Source organism: Balaenoptera acutorostrata, chromosome 5 (genome assembly GCF_949987535.1).
Source record: "Balaenoptera acutorostrata chromosome 5, mBalAcu1.1, whole genome shotgun sequence".
NCBI lineage: Eukaryota > Metazoa > Chordata > Mammalia > Artiodactyla > Balaenopteridae > Balaenoptera > Balaenoptera acutorostrata.
In genome coordinates this window covers 48,682,442-48,702,508 of record NC_080068.1, presented here as the reverse complement: position 1 = coordinate 48,702,508, position 20,067 = coordinate 48,682,442, and the positions used below count along the sequence as shown (strand labels likewise).

The 20,067-nt window shown below is 36.5% G+C and overlaps 1 protein-coding gene across 5 annotated transcripts in view; it reads left to right on the top strand.

The window, feature by feature from the left end:
* Positions 1 to 20,067, top strand: part of MRPL1 (mitochondrial ribosomal protein L1) — a 134,591-nt gene that overhangs the window by 6,730 nt on the left and 107,794 nt on the right. For all 5 annotated transcript variants that reach the window (XM_057546839.1, XM_007165587.2, XM_057546838.1 and 2 more), the window contains exons 2-6: positions 1,457 to 1,568; positions 11,993 to 12,251; positions 14,640 to 14,723; positions 15,855 to 15,926; positions 19,281 to 19,392. In XM_057546839.1, coding sequence (XP_057402822.1) covers positions 1,457 to 1,568; positions 11,993 to 12,251; positions 14,640 to 14,723; positions 15,855 to 15,926; positions 19,281 to 19,392 — 639 coding nt within the window. The remainder of the gene's footprint in view (positions 1 to 1,456; positions 1,569 to 11,992; positions 12,252 to 14,639; positions 14,724 to 15,854; positions 15,927 to 19,280; positions 19,393 to 20,067) is intronic.

Genomic DNA, 20,067 nt, shown 5'->3' with positions numbered 1-20,067 from the left:
CTGCAGCATTGAGGTGTGCATGCCCATCCTCTTTGGGTAATGCTGTATTGTTTTCCAAGATGGTATTCCAATTCATGCTCTTAACTGCTATGTGTAAAATTTATCCTTATGTGATATTTTCAGCTATACAGGACTTTTAAAAAAAGTTTTGCCAATTTGCTACATGTAAAACAGTGCTACTTAAATTATCTCATCTACAAACTGTTACCTGTCCAAAATAAGATCAAAGCACTCTTTCTTCATTGAGAAAGCCTTGTGGAAAAAAATTTGTCAGCTGCACTAAATAATATACTTACTTAGTGATGTGTTTGATTTACATGCTGGGGTAATTTTAATTTGGTAACAGATAGGCTGTAACAGGCTCACAGACCACTCTTTAAGTAGCACCGTAAAATGATATTTTATTGTGGTTGAAATTAACATTTACCTGATTACTAATGAGACTGTACATTTTTTATATGTTTATACATCATCTGTATTTCCTTTTCAGTTAGAAGTCTATTCATCTCTTTTGTTTATTTTTCAATTGGGTTGATCTTATATATTCTGGATATTAAGCCTTAGTCCAGTATGTATGTTACTATTATAATCTCCCAGTTTTTGGCTTGTCTTTTCACTTTCTTTAAAGTATCTTTTGATAAACAGGTGTTCTTAACACTAATGTAGTCACTTTTTGGTTAGTGCTTTTGGATTTTGTTTGTGAAATTGTTCCCTTCTCAAAGGTCATAAAGATATTTTCCTATATTCTGAAAACCTTTAAGTTTTGCCATTCACATGTAAGTCCTTAGTCCATCTAGATTTGATTGATTGTGTGTGTGTGTGTGTGTGTGTGTGTGGTGTGAAATAGGGATCTAAATATACTCTTTTCCCTGTTGATAATCACTTGTCTTAGCACCACTTATTGAATTCTTTGCACAGTGATTTGCAATAACATCTCTGTCATATTTCAGTATCCATATGTACATGGGCTTGTTGCTGGGCTGTTTATTGTTTCATTAGTCTATTTTTCTATACTTGTGCCAATACCAAAGTGTCTTAATTACCATAGCTTTATAACAAGTCTTGACCTCTGGTAAGACAGTACCCTCCACTTTCTTATACTTCAGAAGTACCTTGGGCAACTTGAATGTATTATCTATACAAGAAAAAAAAAAGAAGAAGAAGAAAATTTAAATTAAAAATTCAGGATACGTATTTGTAATCTATAATAATAGAACTAACATACTTTGTTGAGCCTTACCTAGACTAAGTTAAAAATAAATTAGGACAGAATTCTTCAATTAAATATGTTTACTTGGCTTTAGTTTCAAGAAGTACAGTTTCCATTTTTACACTTTTTAAAGATTGTGGTTAACTCACAAATATTGAATATTTTTGTTTTAGAGAACACTGAGAATGTAAAAACTATGTATGTAGTGATTAATATTAATATTTTACATGTTTTTTTTCTTTCAAGTCTTGATACATCGTCAAAGGCATAGTCTTTCCAAGATGGCTTCTCAGACGTCTCTTTATCCTTGTTCTGTATACGTTCCAGTGCCCAACAGACATTTTGCTGCTGCTACAAGGTAAGTTTTTTTGTTTTGTTTTTGTTTTTTTAGTTATTTCATTTGCTATCATTTAAATCTTTGATTAAAAAACAATATGCTTGGGGGGCTTCCCCGGTGGCGCAGTGGTTAAGAATCCTCCTGCCAATGCAGGGCACATGGGTTCGATCCCTGGGCCGGGAAGATCCCACATGCTACGGAGCAACTAAGCCCGTGCTCCACAGCTACTGAGCCTGCGCTGTAGAGCCTGCGAGCCACAACTACTGAAGCCCGCGTGCCTAGAGCCCGTGCTCCGCAACAAGAGAGGCCACTGCATTGAGAAGCCCACGCACCACAATGAAGACCCAATACAGCCAAGAAAAAATAAATAAATTAAAAAAAAATAAAAACCAATATGCTTGGTTCTGTAAAGACATACAGGGATATATAGTTGTAAAAGTTTATCATCTCTGCTTCTTTGACCTGATAGTCCTGAAGGAGAGGCATGACTTATTATAATAATACTTCACATGTATTGAATACTAACATTCAATAACTAATTTAATACCTACAACAACCTTATGAGGAAGCCATTGTTATGCTGTTTTTTAGAGGCAGAAAGCAAGGAACCAATAGACTATGTAACTTGCCCAAGGTCACAGAGCTAGTAAGTGTTGGAGCTAGGATTCTGTGACATAATAAGAACTATTTATATTGGGCTCTGCCACCAGCTCCTGACACAGAGCTCATAAAATCCTTGTGATGTCCTGAGTGATAGGGAGGCTAGGAGCATTTTTCAAAAATATTTGGTCTTTGACCCAGTTCCTGATACAGAGCTCATAAAACCCTTAATTTTCTGGGTGATAGGAGTGTCTTTTTGTCTAGTGAAGCAACTCTTGGTGGACTCCTGTATGGGGACTGGTCACTAGAAAGACCAAGCTGTGATTACAAGCTTGGAACTTTTAGCCCTACCTTCCATCCTCCAGGGAGGAGAGAGGGGCTAGAGATTGCGTTCATAATTGCTCATGCCTACATGATGAAGCCTCCATAAAAATCCCTGAACTATGGGGTTTGGAGAACTGCTGGGTTGGTGAACACATCCACGTGCTGAAAGGGTGGTACACCCAAACCCTACAGGGACAGAAGCTCCTGTGCTCCAGACCCTTCTGGACCTTGTCCCCTGTACCTATTCATCTGGCTGTTCATCTGTATCCTTTATCATATCGTTTCTTATGTAATAAACCAGTAAATGTTTAGTAAGCTTTTGTCTGAGTTCTGCAAGCCATTCTAGCAAATTATGAAGCCTGAGGAGAGGGGTCCTGGGCCCCCCCCGATATATAGCTGTTGACCAAAAGTACTGGAGGCCCGGACTTGCAATTGGCATCTGAAGTAGGGGCAGTCTTGTGGGACAGAACCCTTAACTTGTGGGATCTGATGTTTAATCCAAATAGTGTCAGAATTGTGTTGAATTACAGGCTATCCAGCTGATGTTGGATAATTGGAGGGTGTGGGAAAAAAAATCCACACATTTAGTGTCAGAATTGTTGTGAGTAGAGGAAAATAGTTTCCCGTCTAACTATACACCCTGTCTGCATCTCACTTCCTTGCTTCTAACTTAACAGTGTATCTTGGAGATTGTTTCAGATGGAGCTGTTTAGTCATTTTTTTTAAATTGCGATACGATCGACATATATTAGTTTCAGGTATGCAACATAATGATTTAATATTTGTATATATTGGGAAGTGCTTACTACAGTAAGTCTAGTTAACATCCATCACCACTCAGAGTTACAAATTCTTTTTGTGTGGTGAGAACTATTAAGATCTACTCTCTTAGCAACTTTCGAATATACATTACAGTATTATTAATTATAGTCACCATGCTGTACATTACATCCCTATGCCTTATTTATTTTATAACCAGAAGTTTGTACCTTTTGACCATCTTTACCTATTTCACCTACACCCTACTCCCCTGCCTCTGGCAATCACCAATCTGTTTTCTGCATCTGTAAGTGCATTTTTTTTTTTTTTTTTTAGATTACACATATAAGTGAGATCATATGATATTTGTCTCTCTTTGGCCGACTTAGTTCACTTAGCATAAGAGAAAGGTCCATCCATGTTGTTGCAAATGGCAAGATTTCATTCTTTTTATGGCTGAATAATATTCCTGTGTGTGTGTGTGTGTGTGTGTGTGTGTGTGTGTGTGTATTACATTTTCTTTATCCATTTATCTCCATTAGTGGACTCTTAGATTGCTTCCGTGTCTTGGTTATTGTATATGTTGCTACAGTGAACATGGGTATAATATTTCATTGTGCGAATATACCATAACTTACTTAACCATTCCCTTATTGAAACACATTTTGGAAATGTCTTTCCAAAAGACATTTGCCTTTTGCTATTACAAATGATCCTGCATTGAATAATCATGTACATAGATCTTGTCAAATACTATGAATATATTTGTAGTATGAACTCAGAAATAGAATTGAATCAAAAGATGTGTGCATTTATAATTTTGATAGGTAATACCAAATTGCCTTCATAGAGATTTGCCAATTTGTGTCCTTATCAGCAAGTATTGTTAGAATGCCTATTTTCCCATATACAATGTAGTCAAAATTTTTGAACTTTGCCAATTTGATAGGTAATAAATGGTATCATCATGGTTTTAATTTATATTTCATTACTGTTATTATTGAGGTTGTATATCTTTTTATCTGTTTAAGAGCCATCTTTATTTTCTTTACTGTGAATTTTCTGTTCATGTCCTATTCCTGTTTTTTTGTTGTTGATTAGTAGGAGCTCTTTATACATTATAAATTAGCACATATCTGCACTATAATATGTCTTAACTGCTGTAGTAGAGGAAATGGACCAGGTACTGTGAGATCACAGATGAAAGGTCAATTAATTCTTCCTGGAGGAGAATATGGCAAGAAGTATTTGAGCTGGATCTTTTTTCTTTTTTTCAATAAATTTATTTATTTTATTTTATTTATTTTTTGCTGCGTTGGGTCTTCATCGCTGAGCACGGTCTTTCTCTAGTTGTGGCGAGTGGGGCTACTCTTCGTTGCGGTGTGCAGGCTTCTCATTGTGGTGGCTTCTTCTTGCGGAGCACAGGCTCTAGGCATACAAGCTTCAGTAGTTGTGGCACGCGGGCTCAGTAGTTGTGGCTCTCGGGCTGTAGAGCACAGGCTCAGTAGTTGTGGTGCACGGGCTTAGTTGCTCCGTGGCATGTGGGATCTTCCCAGACCAGGGCTCGAACCCGTGTCCCCTGCATTGGCAGGCAGATTCTTAACCACTGCGCCACCAGGGAAGCCCTGAGCTGGGTCTTGAAAGATAGATAGGATTTTGCAGGGGAATTGGCAGAAAGGTATTTCACTGGTGCAGAAGGATGAAAGTGAATGATATGGCTTGAATATAGGATTAAGAGAGAGGAGGCAGAAATGATGCTAGACTGGAGGCTTCCTTTGAGTCTGAATAGTACCTGGATTCTTTTTGAGAATTTGGAATAGTATTGGTTGTACCAATTTACATCCCTACCCAGCAGTGAGTGAGAGTGCCCACATTTTTAACAACTCTGGATATCATCAGTCTTTATTGGTGTTGCTTCATTGTGTGTCTAATTTATATCTTTTGCCCATTTTTCTATTGGGCTGTTTGTCTTTTTCTTTCTGCTTTGAGGAAGTATTCGTTTATTAGGGACATAAATTATTTTGAGAATATTTTATCTTTAAGTGTTGTTTTCTTTTATCCTATAGAAATTTTTCATTTTATCTCTTCCCCATATTCTATTCCAGTACAACTTTAAAAGGAGTTTCCATTCACCTAAAAACTGTAGCATAAGAAATATGCATGTTTAAAAAAAAAACTGAAAATTTGTTAGCAGATAATTTTTTCCAGGTCTAACAATGAGAGTTATTCAGTAGCTTGATGAGAATCATAGTATTCGTAATTTTAATTGTGGTTTTAATTTTTTAATGTATTGACTTTATAATATACTAAAAAAATAGTTTTTTCATGGCTGATTTTTTATCAGGATCTGAGACAGGGTAGAGGGGCTTGTGCTTGCTTCTCTCTTCTCTCTTGTCACTCTGAATCTCCTCTCTTCTCCGTATATGTGCATATACTCATGGTTTGCCAGTGGCATCTCTGACTCTGGTTTTGCTTCTCTCTTGACAATAGGTTCTTTTTCTTGCTTCTTTGTGTATCTCAGAATATTTTATTGACTGCTAGATATTTTGTTCAAACAGTTGAGACTAAAGTACATACTATTTATGCCTGGAAATGGGCATGCCTCCTCTGTCACAGTGTTAAGTCAATCCAGTCAGAAGTTGAGCTGGGGTTTGGTTTTGTTACTGCTATGATTACCACCACCAGCTTCAGATTTCTGTACTGTTACCTTGTGCTTAGGGTGGGGGCTGGGTTGCTGGAAAGTTTTTTTCCTCAGTGTTGCTGTTGCATGCTCAGTTTTCAGCCTTGCCTGTGCAGCTATGCCTCAGAAGGGGGTCACTCTCCATACCCTTGCTCCTCCCCAAGTAGAAGACTGCTGTTGCTTATTACTCAGTGCTTGTCAGGCTGGCGATGGGTGCAGGAGGGATTCTGTGGTTTCCAAATTCAGCCATTGTCTTAAGTAGGTGCAGTGTGGCTGGTCCTTGGGGATGAGGTTTTCTCAGTATTTCTCTCCCTCTCCCCATGGTATGTATCTATTGCAGGTCTGGTGCCGTAGTGTCTGGGCACTTCCATAGCTTTATTGGTAGATGATGCTGCACTCAGGACTATTTCCTGCCCTACCCCCGAGGATAGAAGTTTTAGTGTTTTTTCTTCTTTCTAGTGTTTTCTTCTTCTTTTGTTTCCCTACATACAGTGGGTGTTTACCTGTGCCCTAGAGGGCTTCAGGGTTACTTGCCTTTCCGGACATAGTAGCTGATCTTCTCCATACTGCACCCTTGAAGGAGGTTCCCTAGTCCCCTGGCCTGCTCCCGTCTTTCCCGGGAGCATCTGGTGGAGGTCTGTGGAAAAGGCCCATGCAATGAGTGTGAACTCCCCTTGTGTCTGGATCTCTCAGGGGGTTTATACGTTAGTGCTAAAAGTTTAGCTGATTTTTTTCCTGCCTGCTTGCCTTCCTCTTATTCTCTGCTACAGGTGAGACTCTCCTGGCTGTATGCATATGGAGTGGGGTTGTGGGGAGATTTCAGACCTACTTGGTTGCCCTACGATCTCAGCTCTGTGACGGGTTCAAGAAAAGTTGTGATTTTATCTGACTCTGTCATTGTTAATGCTCTTTCCAGCTTTTATTTGTATTATTATTGACTAGGTTTTATTCTGTCAGTTTTTACATTTTAGGTATAAGCAGAACTTCTGCATTTAGTTTATTTATTTATTTTTAAAAATTATTTATTTATTTGGTTGCTTGGGGTCTTAGTTGTGGCAGGTGGTCTCCTTAGTTGTGGCACGTGAACTCTTAGTTGTGGCATGCATGTGGGATCTAGTTCCCTGATCAGGGATTAAACCTGGGCCCCCTGCATTGGAGCACAGAGTCCTATTCACTGCGCCACCAGGAAGTCCCTGCATTAAAGTTTAATGAATAAACCAGCATCAGAGGTGGGTGTTTGTGATTTTATTTATGTGATTACACTGAGAAGTAAGAATTCCAAACATTGGGTTCCATTAATAGTTATATGCCCTAGGCATTTTCTCTTTAGTTCTGTTTAGTTCAGTTTAGTTTGACTGAGGTTGTGTACCCTCCTGCCTCTACCCCAATTCCTCAAAGTAAAGGCTTCTTCAGCCTTAAAAGGACTTGGATCTCTGGGGTCACAGATCTTCAAGGATCTTGAAGTGAGCTTTATTTTTATTTTTTTTTTTTATTTTTTTATTTTTTAATGCTATTCTTGTCTGATTACATTCTTTTTTTATTTATGTATTATGTATGTATGTACGTATGGCTGTGTTGGGTCTTCGTTTCTGTGCGAGGGCTTTCTCTGGTTGTGGCAAGTAGGGGCCACTCTTCATCGCGGTGCGCGGGCCTCTCACCATCGTGGCCTCTCGTTGCCAAGCACAGGCTCCAGACGCGCAGGCCCAGCAATTGTGGCTCACGGGCCAAGCCGCTCCGTGGCATGTGGGATCTTCCCAGACCAGGGCTCGAACCCGCGTCCCCTGCATTGGCAGGCAAACTCTCAACCACTGCGCCACCAGGGAAGCCCCTGAAGTGAGCTTTATTATAGCACTGATTTTTTTTCTTATCTTGTTTTATTTGGGTATGACCGTGGAATTATTTTTTCCTTTCATGCTCTTGGAGGTAGGAGACAGGTGAAGCAGGGAGAAAGTTATTACCTGAAAACAGTCTCTTATTACTCATTTAATCTGTGTGGTTTAGTTACCCAGGTAACTACAGCTAAATTCTGTTCTCTCTAATTCAGACTGCCAGGTGTTTCTCCCTCATCTTCCCCAAAACCTTTCTGATATGATTATTTTATTCTCTGAGAATCATAGTATTTAAGTTCTCCTGATAGGGCCTTACATAATTGCATGAACAACAGAGTTCTTCTGGATGTGATTCTTATGAATAAAGGCAGACAATTTTTGGAGCGTCATGGAAAACAACAGGTGGTGGGTTTATAAAATTAATTATTATTGACAGATTTTATTCAATTGCAGTTTTTTTTTTTTAAATTTTGGAAGACAATGTTTTCCTTAGAGTCCTATTTACTTTGTGTTATAATGATGTACTTTATTTTTTTTTATTAAAATAGTGTTCTGTTTGTAACTTAATATTTTCACTGAACCATCTCAAATATTCTCTGAAACAAGGTCTAAAGTATAAATAAGTAAACTGCTGTATATCCCAACTCAGTCTCGTTACGTATCAGACTTATATTGGGTTTTGCAAATATTTATTACTTTAAAAATCATATTTTAGCCTCTGGGAACTTCATATTACTAATTGCAAATTAAATGGACAGGTTCAGTCATGGTTAAAAATATAGTGGTGAAATCAGCATTTACATAAAGTAAATCTGTAGGTTATAGTTACAATATTTATTCCTTTGTTTATCTTAAGAGAGTTTATTACTAAAACAGGCTCTCTAGGCTCCTTCTTCTATTGGCCTCACTGCTCTTTTACTAAATATAAAATGTGATTTCTCCAGTTTGGAAGGTTTCGGGATTTTGTGGTGTCCTCCCAAGTACCATTGGGGCACGTCGCATCATCCACTCGGGCACCTACTTAGACTTATCAGCAGTCCAGTGGTAGGATACCTGTGTCCCTTTAAAAATGAGCACTGTCATTATCTGCTATGCGGTCAAATGCTTATTAGTTGGGAGGATGCTCTTATTAGCTGTGGTAATAAGGATTCATCGAGTGCTATAAGTGAGAATGGAATTATATGTTGGATTGGTTTTTGAGGTTCTTTTTTAAAATATCATTTTACTGTCATCCATTTCTTTTGCATAAATTTTATAGGACCCCATATTAGTTTTCTGTTGCTGCTGTAACAAATTACCACAAACCTCGTGGCTTGAAACAACTCAAGTTTATTATCTTGCAGTTCCGTAGGTCAGAATTCTGACATGGATCTCACTGGACTAAAATCAGGGAGTCATCAGAGCTTCGTTCCTTTCTAGAGGCTCTAGGGGAGAATCTGTTTCCTTGCCATTCCCAGCTTCGAGAGGCTACCCATATTCCTTGGCTCATGGCTCCCCCTTCCTCCGTCTTCAAAGCTAGGAATGGCATATTGAGTCCCTTTCATGCTCAATAAATTTCTCCTGTCTCTTCCCATCTCTATCAGATGCGGATGAGAAAGGGGAAAGTTTCTCTGCTTTCAAGGACTGTGTGATTTGGGCCCACCTGGGTAGTCCAGGATAATCTCCCCATCTCAAGTTCTTTAACCTTAATCACATCTGCAGAGTCCTTTTTGCCAGGTAGATATGGACATCTTTGGGAAGCCATTATTCTGTCTCCCTTAGAACCCAGACATCTTTCTAAAATATTATTTCACTGATTTAGAACTTTTATGGTTAAAAGATTAAAGGTGTGATTTGAATTAATGCTGAGAAAATATATGACCTCTAGCTCTGACTTCTTAACTTCAAACTCCTACCTGTAATTTTCTGTTGAACATATTTTCTTAGTTTGTAAGCATCTTGTTAGCATTTGCTATGTAACAAACTACCTTATAATTAATTATCATTGCCCACACATCTCTGGGTGAGCTGATCTAAGCTAGGTTTGGATGGGTGTCTCTGATGACCTTGGCTGGGCTTGTTGTGCATCCGTGAGTCTGCTGCAGGTCAGCTGAGAATTGTCTAATCTAGGGGCTCTGTGGGGCACCTGTGTTTCACACTTCTCGCATCCTCCCACCTTGGGCTACCCCGGGCCTATTCTTATGAAAATGGCAGAAATACAAACTTACAAGTGGAAACAGGTGAAGCCTCTTATGCCTTAAGCTTAGAGCATAGAAACTGTCACTTTTGCTTTATTCTATTGGTCTACTAGTCACATGACCAAATCAAGGCACTGAGAAATATACTCCACCCTTTTCATTGGGAGGAACTGCAGAGTCACTTAGCAGAGGGACTTGAATAGAGAGAGGGGGTAAGGAATTGGGGCCAGTGATGCAACTAACCCCACACTCAAACCTATTGCCCCAAACTGAACTCATCTCTGTGACTACCTCCGTCATAAGAAACCTGTTTTGCTTTCTTTATTTCTGGTTTTAGTTAATGATACTACTCTATGTCTAGTCACCCAAGCCAGAACCCTACAAAGTATTCTAGAGTCTTTTCTTTCCCCTTGCCCTATCTTCAATATTTACCTTGTAAAATATCTCTATAATTTGTCCAGCCTATTACCATCACTGCTCTGGTTCAGGCTGTCATACCTCCTTAAGAAGAGAGGGAGCGAGTTGTCTCTTAATTGTCTCCAATCTAGCTTCCTTCAAATCCATCCCTTATATTGCAGCCAGAATACTCTACCTGAAGTACAGATCCCACTCCTGTTCAGTGGCTTCTCATTGCTTCTAGAGGAGGCCCTCTGTGATCTAGATTTGCCAGCCTCATGTGCTGCTGTTTCCTGCCTTTTGCTTTACCTTTAGTTCAGGAGTCAGCAAAATATGGCCAGGGGGCCAAAAAATCTGGCCTGCCATCTATTTTTGTACAGTTCATGAGTTGAGAATGTTTTTCACATTTTTAAGTGATTAGGAAAAAAAAAGGAAAAAAGGAACTATTTTGTGACCCATGAAAATTATAAAATTTAAACCAGTGTTCATAAATAAAGTTTTATTGGAACACAGCTACACTCATTCATTTTTGAATTGGCTGTGGCTGCTTTCACATTACAATGGCAGAGTTGAGTCATTGAGACAAGAGACCGTAGAATATTTGCTCTCTGATCTCTTACAGAAAAAGTTTACCAACCCCTGCTCTAGTCAGCTAGAACTTATAATAGCTCCCCTTATGTACCATTCTGTTTATCATGCCTCAGTACTTTTATTACATTGTTTCTTTACCTGGATAACTCTATAGCTTTATTGCGATATAATTTACGTACCAAAGAATTCACCCATTTAAAGTGTACAATTCAGTGGTTTTTAGTATATTCACAGCGTTGTGCAACCATCACCACAGTCAGTTTTAGAACATTTTCATTATCTTCCCTCAAAACCTCATGTCCATTAGCAGTCGCTCCCCATTTCCTTAACCCTCTCCCCTGGCCCTAGACAACCACCAAATCTACTTTCAGTTTTTATAGATGTGCCCATTCTTGATATTTCCTATAAATGGAACCATACAGCATGTGGTGCTTTTGTGACTGGCTTCTTTCACGTAGCATAATGTGTTTAAGGTTTATACAAATTATAGCATGTATCAGTGCTTCATTTCCTTTCATTGCCTACTAATATTCTGCTGTATGAATATACCACATTTTGTGTATCCATTCATCAGTTGATGGACATGTGGGTTGTTTTACTTTTTGACTCTTTTGAGTAATGCTGCTATGAATATTTGTGTACAAGTGTTTGTGTGGTCATATATTTTCATTTCTCTTGGGTATATATCTGGGCTAATTCTTCCTTATCCTTCAAGAATTGACTTTGGGGTCATCTCTTTCAGAACTCTTCCCTTCCTCCTAGGCTGGGTTAATGTCTTTTCCCTATGGCCCTGATAACATTCTCAAAGTATTTACCACATCATATTGAAATTATCTCTTTGCATGTCTGTCTCCTCTAAGTTTCTGGAGAGCAACATCAATGCCTTATCCAACTTTGTATCAATTGCAAACAGTTCAAAAGTTCACTTAATATTTGTTGCACTAGAAAAACTATAAAATAATCTATGCTTTTGAATTAAAATAAACTTTATCTTTTGTCTTTTTTTGGTCTAATGTACATTGCCTTTTTTTTAAGTCTCTTGGACTACGTATTGAGATAACTGATCTTGAATTTTTTTCTTTTTTTAAGGCCTGCAAAGAAAACAAAAAAAGGTGCCAAAGAAAAAGCATTGGATGAGAAAAAAGATGAGATAGAAAAAATAAAGTCATATCCCTTTATGGAAGGTGAACCTGAAGATGATGTCTACCTAAAACGCTTATATCCAAGGCAGATATACGAGGTGGAGAAAGCTATTCACTTACTTAAGAAATTTCAAGTTCTGGACTTTACTAATCCAAAGCAAGGTGTCTATCTTGATTTGACACTGGATATGACACTGGGGAAGAAGGTATGTAGACTCAATTAAAATTTATTTGTGAACAGTGGTGAATGAATTGCTGTTTCTTCATTTAAGCAATTTTTGTCTCCTGTAATAATTTTTAGAAAATCTTGTGCTCTTTCTGAACTTTAGGTTGAAAAATATGTTTGTTTGTCTTAATTTTCCAAATATAAAATAAAATGTTGAATGTACTCTGCAGAGTTGATGAACATATATCTCTTCTTCATCTGAAAGTCGCTGGTATAAATTTCAACAAAAGTAGTGTTAAAATTAATTGAGTTATTGCTGTAACTTTGAAAAATGACTTAGGCTGCCTGGGTATGTTGTTCCTTCTCTGTAAAGGAGGACTTTGGATTAGCTTAGTAGCCTTCAGATGTGTTCCTTAGAATCCTAAAGTTGAGACTAAGTTTGGGTGGGGTGCCAAGCCCCTTACTCTCATCTCAGCCAGAACCTTTCTACTTTGTCTGTTTATATATTGCAGTTCCATGGAAGACTTGTTTATAAAATTCTGAAAGTGGGAAAAACACTAGATTAGATTTGAGGTCCATTACAGCTCTAAATTTTATAAGCTTCTCACTTGAGAAGTCTAATTTTTTTGGAGATGATATTTTAATTTTTATTCTGAGAATGTCTTTTTTTGGTCAAACTAGAAGGTATGTATTTTTGAACACAATTTAACAGCCTCAACGACAACAATTAATTAAGCATGTAGAAGGAGGCAGTACAGCATAGTGCTTAAGAGCATAGGCTCTGGAGTCAGGTTACAGTACAGGCCAGAATCCTGGCATCACCAATTACCTGCTCTTTGAGCTTCTGGTTTAACCTCTCTAAATCTCAGTTTTTTCCTCTCTTTATAAAGGGGGATAAAATGCTTATTAGTTCATTTGGTTATAGTGAGGATTAAATGAGATGATAGTGAAGGATTTGGTAAGAGTTTAATAATAACGATCAACATTTACTGGAAACTTACTATGTACCAGCCACAGTGCTAAATGCTTTGCATGCATTTGCTCATTTAATTCTATAATAATCTCAGAAGAGGAAGCTGAGACACAGAAAGTGAAGTAACTTGCTCAAGGTCCCAGAGTAGGGGGTGGAGTTAGGATTTGAACCAAGGTCTGTCTCATTTCTTAGTTCTTATTTATTATAGTTCATACCAGCCCTGTTGTAATTTTATTTTATACCATAGTGTTACTGTTCTTTTATTTTAAAATGTTGTAGTGTCCAAGATAATCACTTTCTCAGTCAACCATTAATGTAGTTTATAACGAAGTCTTGTAGGACCACAGGTTTCATTTCATAAATGGAAGCCACTTGTAAACTAATAACATTGAAAGGGTACAGTTGTTTTCCTGAGACATTTTTTGTTATCGATAGAGTGCTTGTAAAACAAGCCAGCATTCCCCCAGGGGATGCTATTGTTGTGATTGCTTGCCATTGAAAAATTTACTGAAGTCAGTTGTGACATGTTAACGGCAAAGGAATGCCAGTAAGTAAAACTGAGTTGCATGTCTGATATAAAGTGTGCTTAAGAGTTTGTGCCTTCTTGTCTGAAAAGAAATTCTCAGGAGGTTATCTCTATGCAAAGCTTTTCTAAAAATATAATCTTTCAATCAGTTTTAATTAGGGAGCAACTCTTTCTTCCAGACCTTAAGGCTGCACCAAAACTATGGGCCTAGAACTTGTTTCCCTGTGATGTCTCCCTAAGAGATCTGAGCCATAGGCCTAGACAGGTCCTTGACCCAATGACTGAACATATTAGTTCTGAGGCCCTGTAGAAACTCCACCTGTATTAGGGCGCCTCAAATGCATGCCATTATTTATTTGGGATTTTCCAACTGGCTTCCCAAATATATCTGAAAGTGGTGAGTGGTCCAGGTAATTTCAAAATAGACCCACTCAGAAGAGCCTTTCAGGTTTGGCAATCTATCTTGAATTTAAAGTTAATATCATCTGATTTACCTGATTGTTTAGAGCCAATGATGGAAATTAGGGGTGACCTACTGAGCAGATCAGCTGGATATTGTTCAATATGCATAGCTATATACATGTCCTGCTTGATGGTATAAAAAAAATTACACGTTCTTTTGAATTTAATTCAGCGTAGCAAACATTTATTGGCATCCATCACGCGGAAAGCATTGTACTAGGTGCTGGGGAAGATATGGATTGTGCAAACACATCTCTTAATATGTGAGAGACTGTGATGAATGATGTAGAGATAGAAGCCAAGTGCCACGGGAGTATGGAGCTGGGGAGAGAGATTTAGATTTTTATTAGGATTTCTTACAAAAGAAATGTAATCTCTTATGCCTTAAAGTGTAACCAGTGAATATTTCAGATATAGAAAAGCTGAATGAATTTTTCATAATTGTTTTTCCATTGTTGTGTATTTAGAAAAAAGTGGAGCCATTTGCCAGTGTTCTTAGTTTGCCATACCCATTTGTTTCAGAGATCAGTAAAGTTGCTGTATTTACAGGGGTGAGTAACCTTTGTCAACTTTTCATATCGTTTAATTTTTTTTACATATCACATTAGTCAATGATTAGAATAACTGAATGAGTAGAGTTAGAGGAAACCTTAGCATTCCTCTAGACTTATTTTCCCCACATGAAGCTCAAAGCAATTAGATGACTTATTTGAGGTTATGTCATTAGCTTGAGAAAGAGCTAAGCCACCACATTAACTTCATCATTATTCATCTACCATATTATGTTTCTCACAAGAAACTGAAGAGAAGTATAGAATTTATCCTGCTAGCTGCTGCTTCCTACTGAAACTCTTCAAACAAGAATAACATTGACGTTAAAGCAGTGGGCCCATTCACAGTGGGCTGTGAAGACATAGAAACCACACTTCTAAAATGGTCTAGTCTGGAAAGTCAAGAAAGTCAAGGCGATAACAAGTGTAGTAATACAGCTCTTTGTCATTCTTTTTGTATTATAAACATTTGTTTATAACATGTTCATGAATTTGTTTTGTAAGGTGTTTTGATTCTTCTCTATCTGTCTCACTTTCAATGAAGAAATTCTTTACTCTTTTCCTAGGAAAGTAGAGAATATAGCTCTTGGAATGCCACAAAACTTGAGTAAATAAGAGAGTGATATATTTTCACAGTAAAACCAAATGGCATGAATGGAACATATAGAAAAAAAAACCCTAATACTGTGCATTTTTCTTTTGAATTTTCAGACAATAGGCTAAATTTTGGTTCTCGTTTCTTAAATTAAAAAAATTTTACTCTTGTATATTGGTTTGATAAAATGTCTCCATTTAAATTAGCAAAACTAAATATATTTTAATCTTTTACTTTTGGAAGATGATGTATTGATAGCATTGGAGACTAAGGACCAGTTGGTGGGTTCCTAATATGCCATTTTGATGTGTTTCCTCATATGTTAAGTCAAGAAACACTTTAATCACCTCTAAACTAAACGTGTTCTGGATGTAATATCTCTGATGCATCTAGTTGAAAATTGATGCACATTCAATTAAAAGTAAAAAAAAAACAACACAGTTTTTATTTTGAACTGTGGTATTATTTCTGACAAATACTTGAAAGCAGACTGAATTTGCTTAAAGACTGATGTTCATACTATTGTGTTTTGGTAGAATGCATCAGAGATAAAAATAGCAGAAGAAAATGGAGCTGCATTTGCAGGAGGAACTAATCTGGTTCAGAAGGTACAGTATTGTTTTCATGTTCATTAGTTATAGAAATTGTTCTGTTATCTTTGCCATCTATTGATTTATTACATGTGAAACATAACCACTCTGTTCATATCTTTTGATAAATGGTTAGTAGAGCTTTACAGAACAGGGGAAAATTTTCCTACTCTTTTGAGTCTCAAAATCAAGCTAAGAAAAAACTATCCAGACTTTCTGATATTAACTATGCTTGATTTATATTGTGATTTTTTTTTTCGTTGCTTCCTATATGTTTGTGAGAGTTCTGTGGGTAGACTGGAAAGGGCACTATGCCTCTTTCTGGTTTTGAATGTGAGATTTGAGATGAAATACAAAAGGTAGCACACATGGATATCTCTATTCACGTTTTGAAGGTCAGATATTTGTTTTGCTTTCTTGGAGTGAAAAGTGTGATTTGCTTTAGTAGATCACAAAGGATAGTGTCTGACCTCTATAATATGGTACTTTTAGTTACTCTTAACTTTTACCTCCCCAACTTCATCAGTTCAAGTAATGTAGGCTTAGCACGGAGGCAAAAAAATGATTATATAGCCTGCCTTGAGAAAATAACAAAGAATTTGTGGAGCCCATTTGAAACAAAGATAACTTTTTTTTTTTTTAAAGAGGTGGGGAGGGGAATTTTCTGGTGGTCCAGTGGTTAGGACTCCTCACTTTCACTGACGAAGGAACTAAGATCCCACACGGCCAAAAAAAAAAAAAAGGATGTGGGGAGAAGAGGCACATCTGTTGAATTTTGGGAGTTATTTCTGAAATACAAAAGATTTCCCTAACATTCTCTAAAATCTTCTCTTCTAAATTTAATCCTTTAGACTGTGGAATACTTATTGTTTTGTTTTTAGAATGGGAGAAAGTGATTTGAAAATTTATCTTTTGTCCTGTAACCAGATTTTGATTTGGGGGAAGTTTTAACTGGACCATTAACTGGACCAAGCACAACAGTGCTTGCAGCGTGTTTTTTTCTACCCCAGTAGTTCTCTAAATTTGGTGTGGATTCTGGATTTTTAAGGGGAATCTCAAGAATTATTTTTGGAAGCAGAACTAATGGAAAATATGAAGAGACTGTACTTTCATACAGCTTCTAGGTCAAAGTCAGAGGGTGGTACCCAATTCTCTCTGATGTATCATAAATTTTAATTTAGTAAGATTATTAAACTGCTTTTAATATTAAAAAATAAACAATACCACAGATTCTTTGGAATTTGAGAGTGTAGCTTGGACCCCGGAGTCAGAGAACTAACTATTCTTATTAAACTTGTGTACTGCCTTCCATCTGTTTTCTTCCGCAAACATAAGAGTATCTTATAGAACTGTCATAGCAACAGTGGAGTTAGATATCTCCACTTCTAAAATGTTAAGTAAGAAGTTACTTCTCAAGAAAGAAATGGTATGGGAGCAGAAAGTATTCTGTATCATTAAGTTCATTAAATAAAATATTTTGAAAAAAGTAAACCAAATAAGGAAACCAGGTGCATTTTGAAATTATTTGGTAAGTAAAATATTACAGGTACAGAATTTCTCTTTAGATGCCCCACTGATGATCTATTATTAGAGGGAAAAATGCCACCTATATAAGGCATCAAAACGAATATATTCTTGCAGATTACCCCCTGGTATCTTTTAAAACTCATCCATTTTATTTTCAAAAGGTATTCAGGTTGTGAAGTAAATTCAGTACAGTTTTGTAAGTAGTATCATGGCTGCAATTTTTTTTTTTTACACATTCTTCTATTTTTTAATTAGTTTAAATATCAATACTATTTTACTTAGTGCTTATAGTAGGTAAATGTAGGATGAATTTACTGAACTTCTGGTCATTTCTTAGGTAAGACTTTATTTACTAAATTCATTTTGCTTTAATTACAATACTTCTGAAATATCACAAGGATGCTTGGTTCTGAGGGATTTTTAAATAGTTTCATTTTTACTTGTGTCTAAAGCATGATTTTCATCCATATAGTTTTATATTATTCAATGATATGATCTTAAGGTTAACTATAGCATAACTTTCAAACATAATTTTAAATTTAATTCAAAGGAGCATGTTTTAGACTCAGTATTACAAGATGTTGGAGTAGAAATGTCCCATTCAGTTCTTTGACATTTCAAAATTGCCTCTGCTTTCATGTTTCTAGTGATGAGAGCCCTGGTTCTGGAACCACACTGCCTGTGTTTCAGTTCTGGGTCTGCCTCCAAAAAGTGCACAGATTGACTCGTCCTCTTTAAGCCCTCCATTTCCTTATCTGGATTGTGTGGTCAATAGTACTTTCTTCGTAGATTTATTGTAAAGACTTGATGAACTAAACCATGTGTGATGCTTAGCAGAATGCTTGGCATGTTCTAAGTTCTCTTTTAAAGTAAGTTGTTATTGTTTAGGGGAGCACAGTATGTTGTTTAGGGAGTAAAGAATTTGTAAAAAGAAGAAATAGTAAAAGGAAGGTAAAATTCCAGAATCACACTTAATTTTGGCAGAGTCCAGGTTTTTACAGTTCAGCGTGTAACCCCAAACCAAGGCTTTGAATGACATACTGTGATAAGACTTTATGCAAAAAAATCATTGGTAAAATATTTGTTGCCCAGGCAGTATTGTTCTAAAAAGTTGCTTCATTTTATAATCAACTGAATTTTTAAATGGAGTATACTGTAGGAGTAAAACAATTATTTTGGGTGCCTGCCTGAATTACTTTAAAATGTCTTTTAAAAATTGAAATTATTTTCTTTGCTCTTAGAATGGAAATAGAGTATGGATAATAAACTATAAGTAAACTTGTCTTTGACCATTCCACTCCTCTTTTATTTTTTGGAGGCAAAGAGAATTTTGGTTTCAATTCTTTGTGAAAATAATTATAGATTCAGTTCTCCTGATGCTCCAAATTTAGGAAAGCAGTGTTGTTGCTAGTGATTTGGCAGCTAGTGGTTATTAATTTTACATGTGATCTATTACAAAATTTTCAACATATTTCTTCAGTTTTGATGGACGTATGAATTCAACTTTGTGAGACTGTATGAGCTGTGTACACATCAGTGATATGTTCTAGCTTGTAACATTTTGCCTAACATAACGCCATGGAAGAATTAAGCCCATTAAATGTTTGTTTGTTTGTTTGTTTTTAATGGATGTGGCTATTTTAAAAAGAAAACATCAGAAAATGTTTCGCTTCTGATGGTTTTCATAATTGATAAATGTGTTCAAATGATCCTTGTGATTAAAGAATTGTGCTTAATAGCTATTTTCTAAATTATAAGGGAAATTATTGCTACATTAGACTTTATTTTTAGAAGGATAAAGCTTTTTATACAATCTAAGGTTATCTTTTCCCCCCTGATTTTTAGATTTTGGATGATGAAATTCAACCAGACTTTTATGTAGCTGTTCCAGAAATAATGCCGGAGCTTAATCCATTAAGGAAGAAACTGAAAAAAAGATTTCCTAAGCTTACTCGAAGTAAGGGAGAATTCTTTTACTATTTCAATATGCTATCAACAACTTTCTAATATATATGTTTAGTTAGAAAACAAAATTGCTAATATATGTGTAGAATAAATAATATGTTCTGGTGTTTGAGTTTTGTGTTATATAGGAACATATGGATTTAGTATTTCTTTCCTTTGGCACTAATATTGGTGATTTAATGTAATTTGAAGACCTAGTTACTTTATAATACCAGATCTTTAAATTTAGGCCATATTCTAGTTTTAAATTAGTGGAACATATTACCCACTAGGTATGTTATCATCGTACTATTTTATACCTCTTTATCAATATAACATGTATGCTCATTTATGTTAGCATTCAACATATATGTATGAATGCTTACTGTGTATGGTTCTGCAGTTATTTCCTTTGAGCAGCTTTTCCCTTGTGGATATTTCCGCCTTATGAAACCTAGTAAGAGAAGTAAGGGTGCTACATAAATAGCCTTGTTGTAAAGTATGAAGTATTATATGATAAATTCACAAGATGCTGTAGGTGTTCAGTAGAGGAGGAATTTATACATAGGTGGGGAAATCAGAGAAGGCACCCTGAAGGGGGTGACATTTAAACTGTACCTTGAATAATTTGGTGAGCAGATTAAGGGGGATATTATTTTAAGTGGAAAGAATCTGTTAATCATAGACA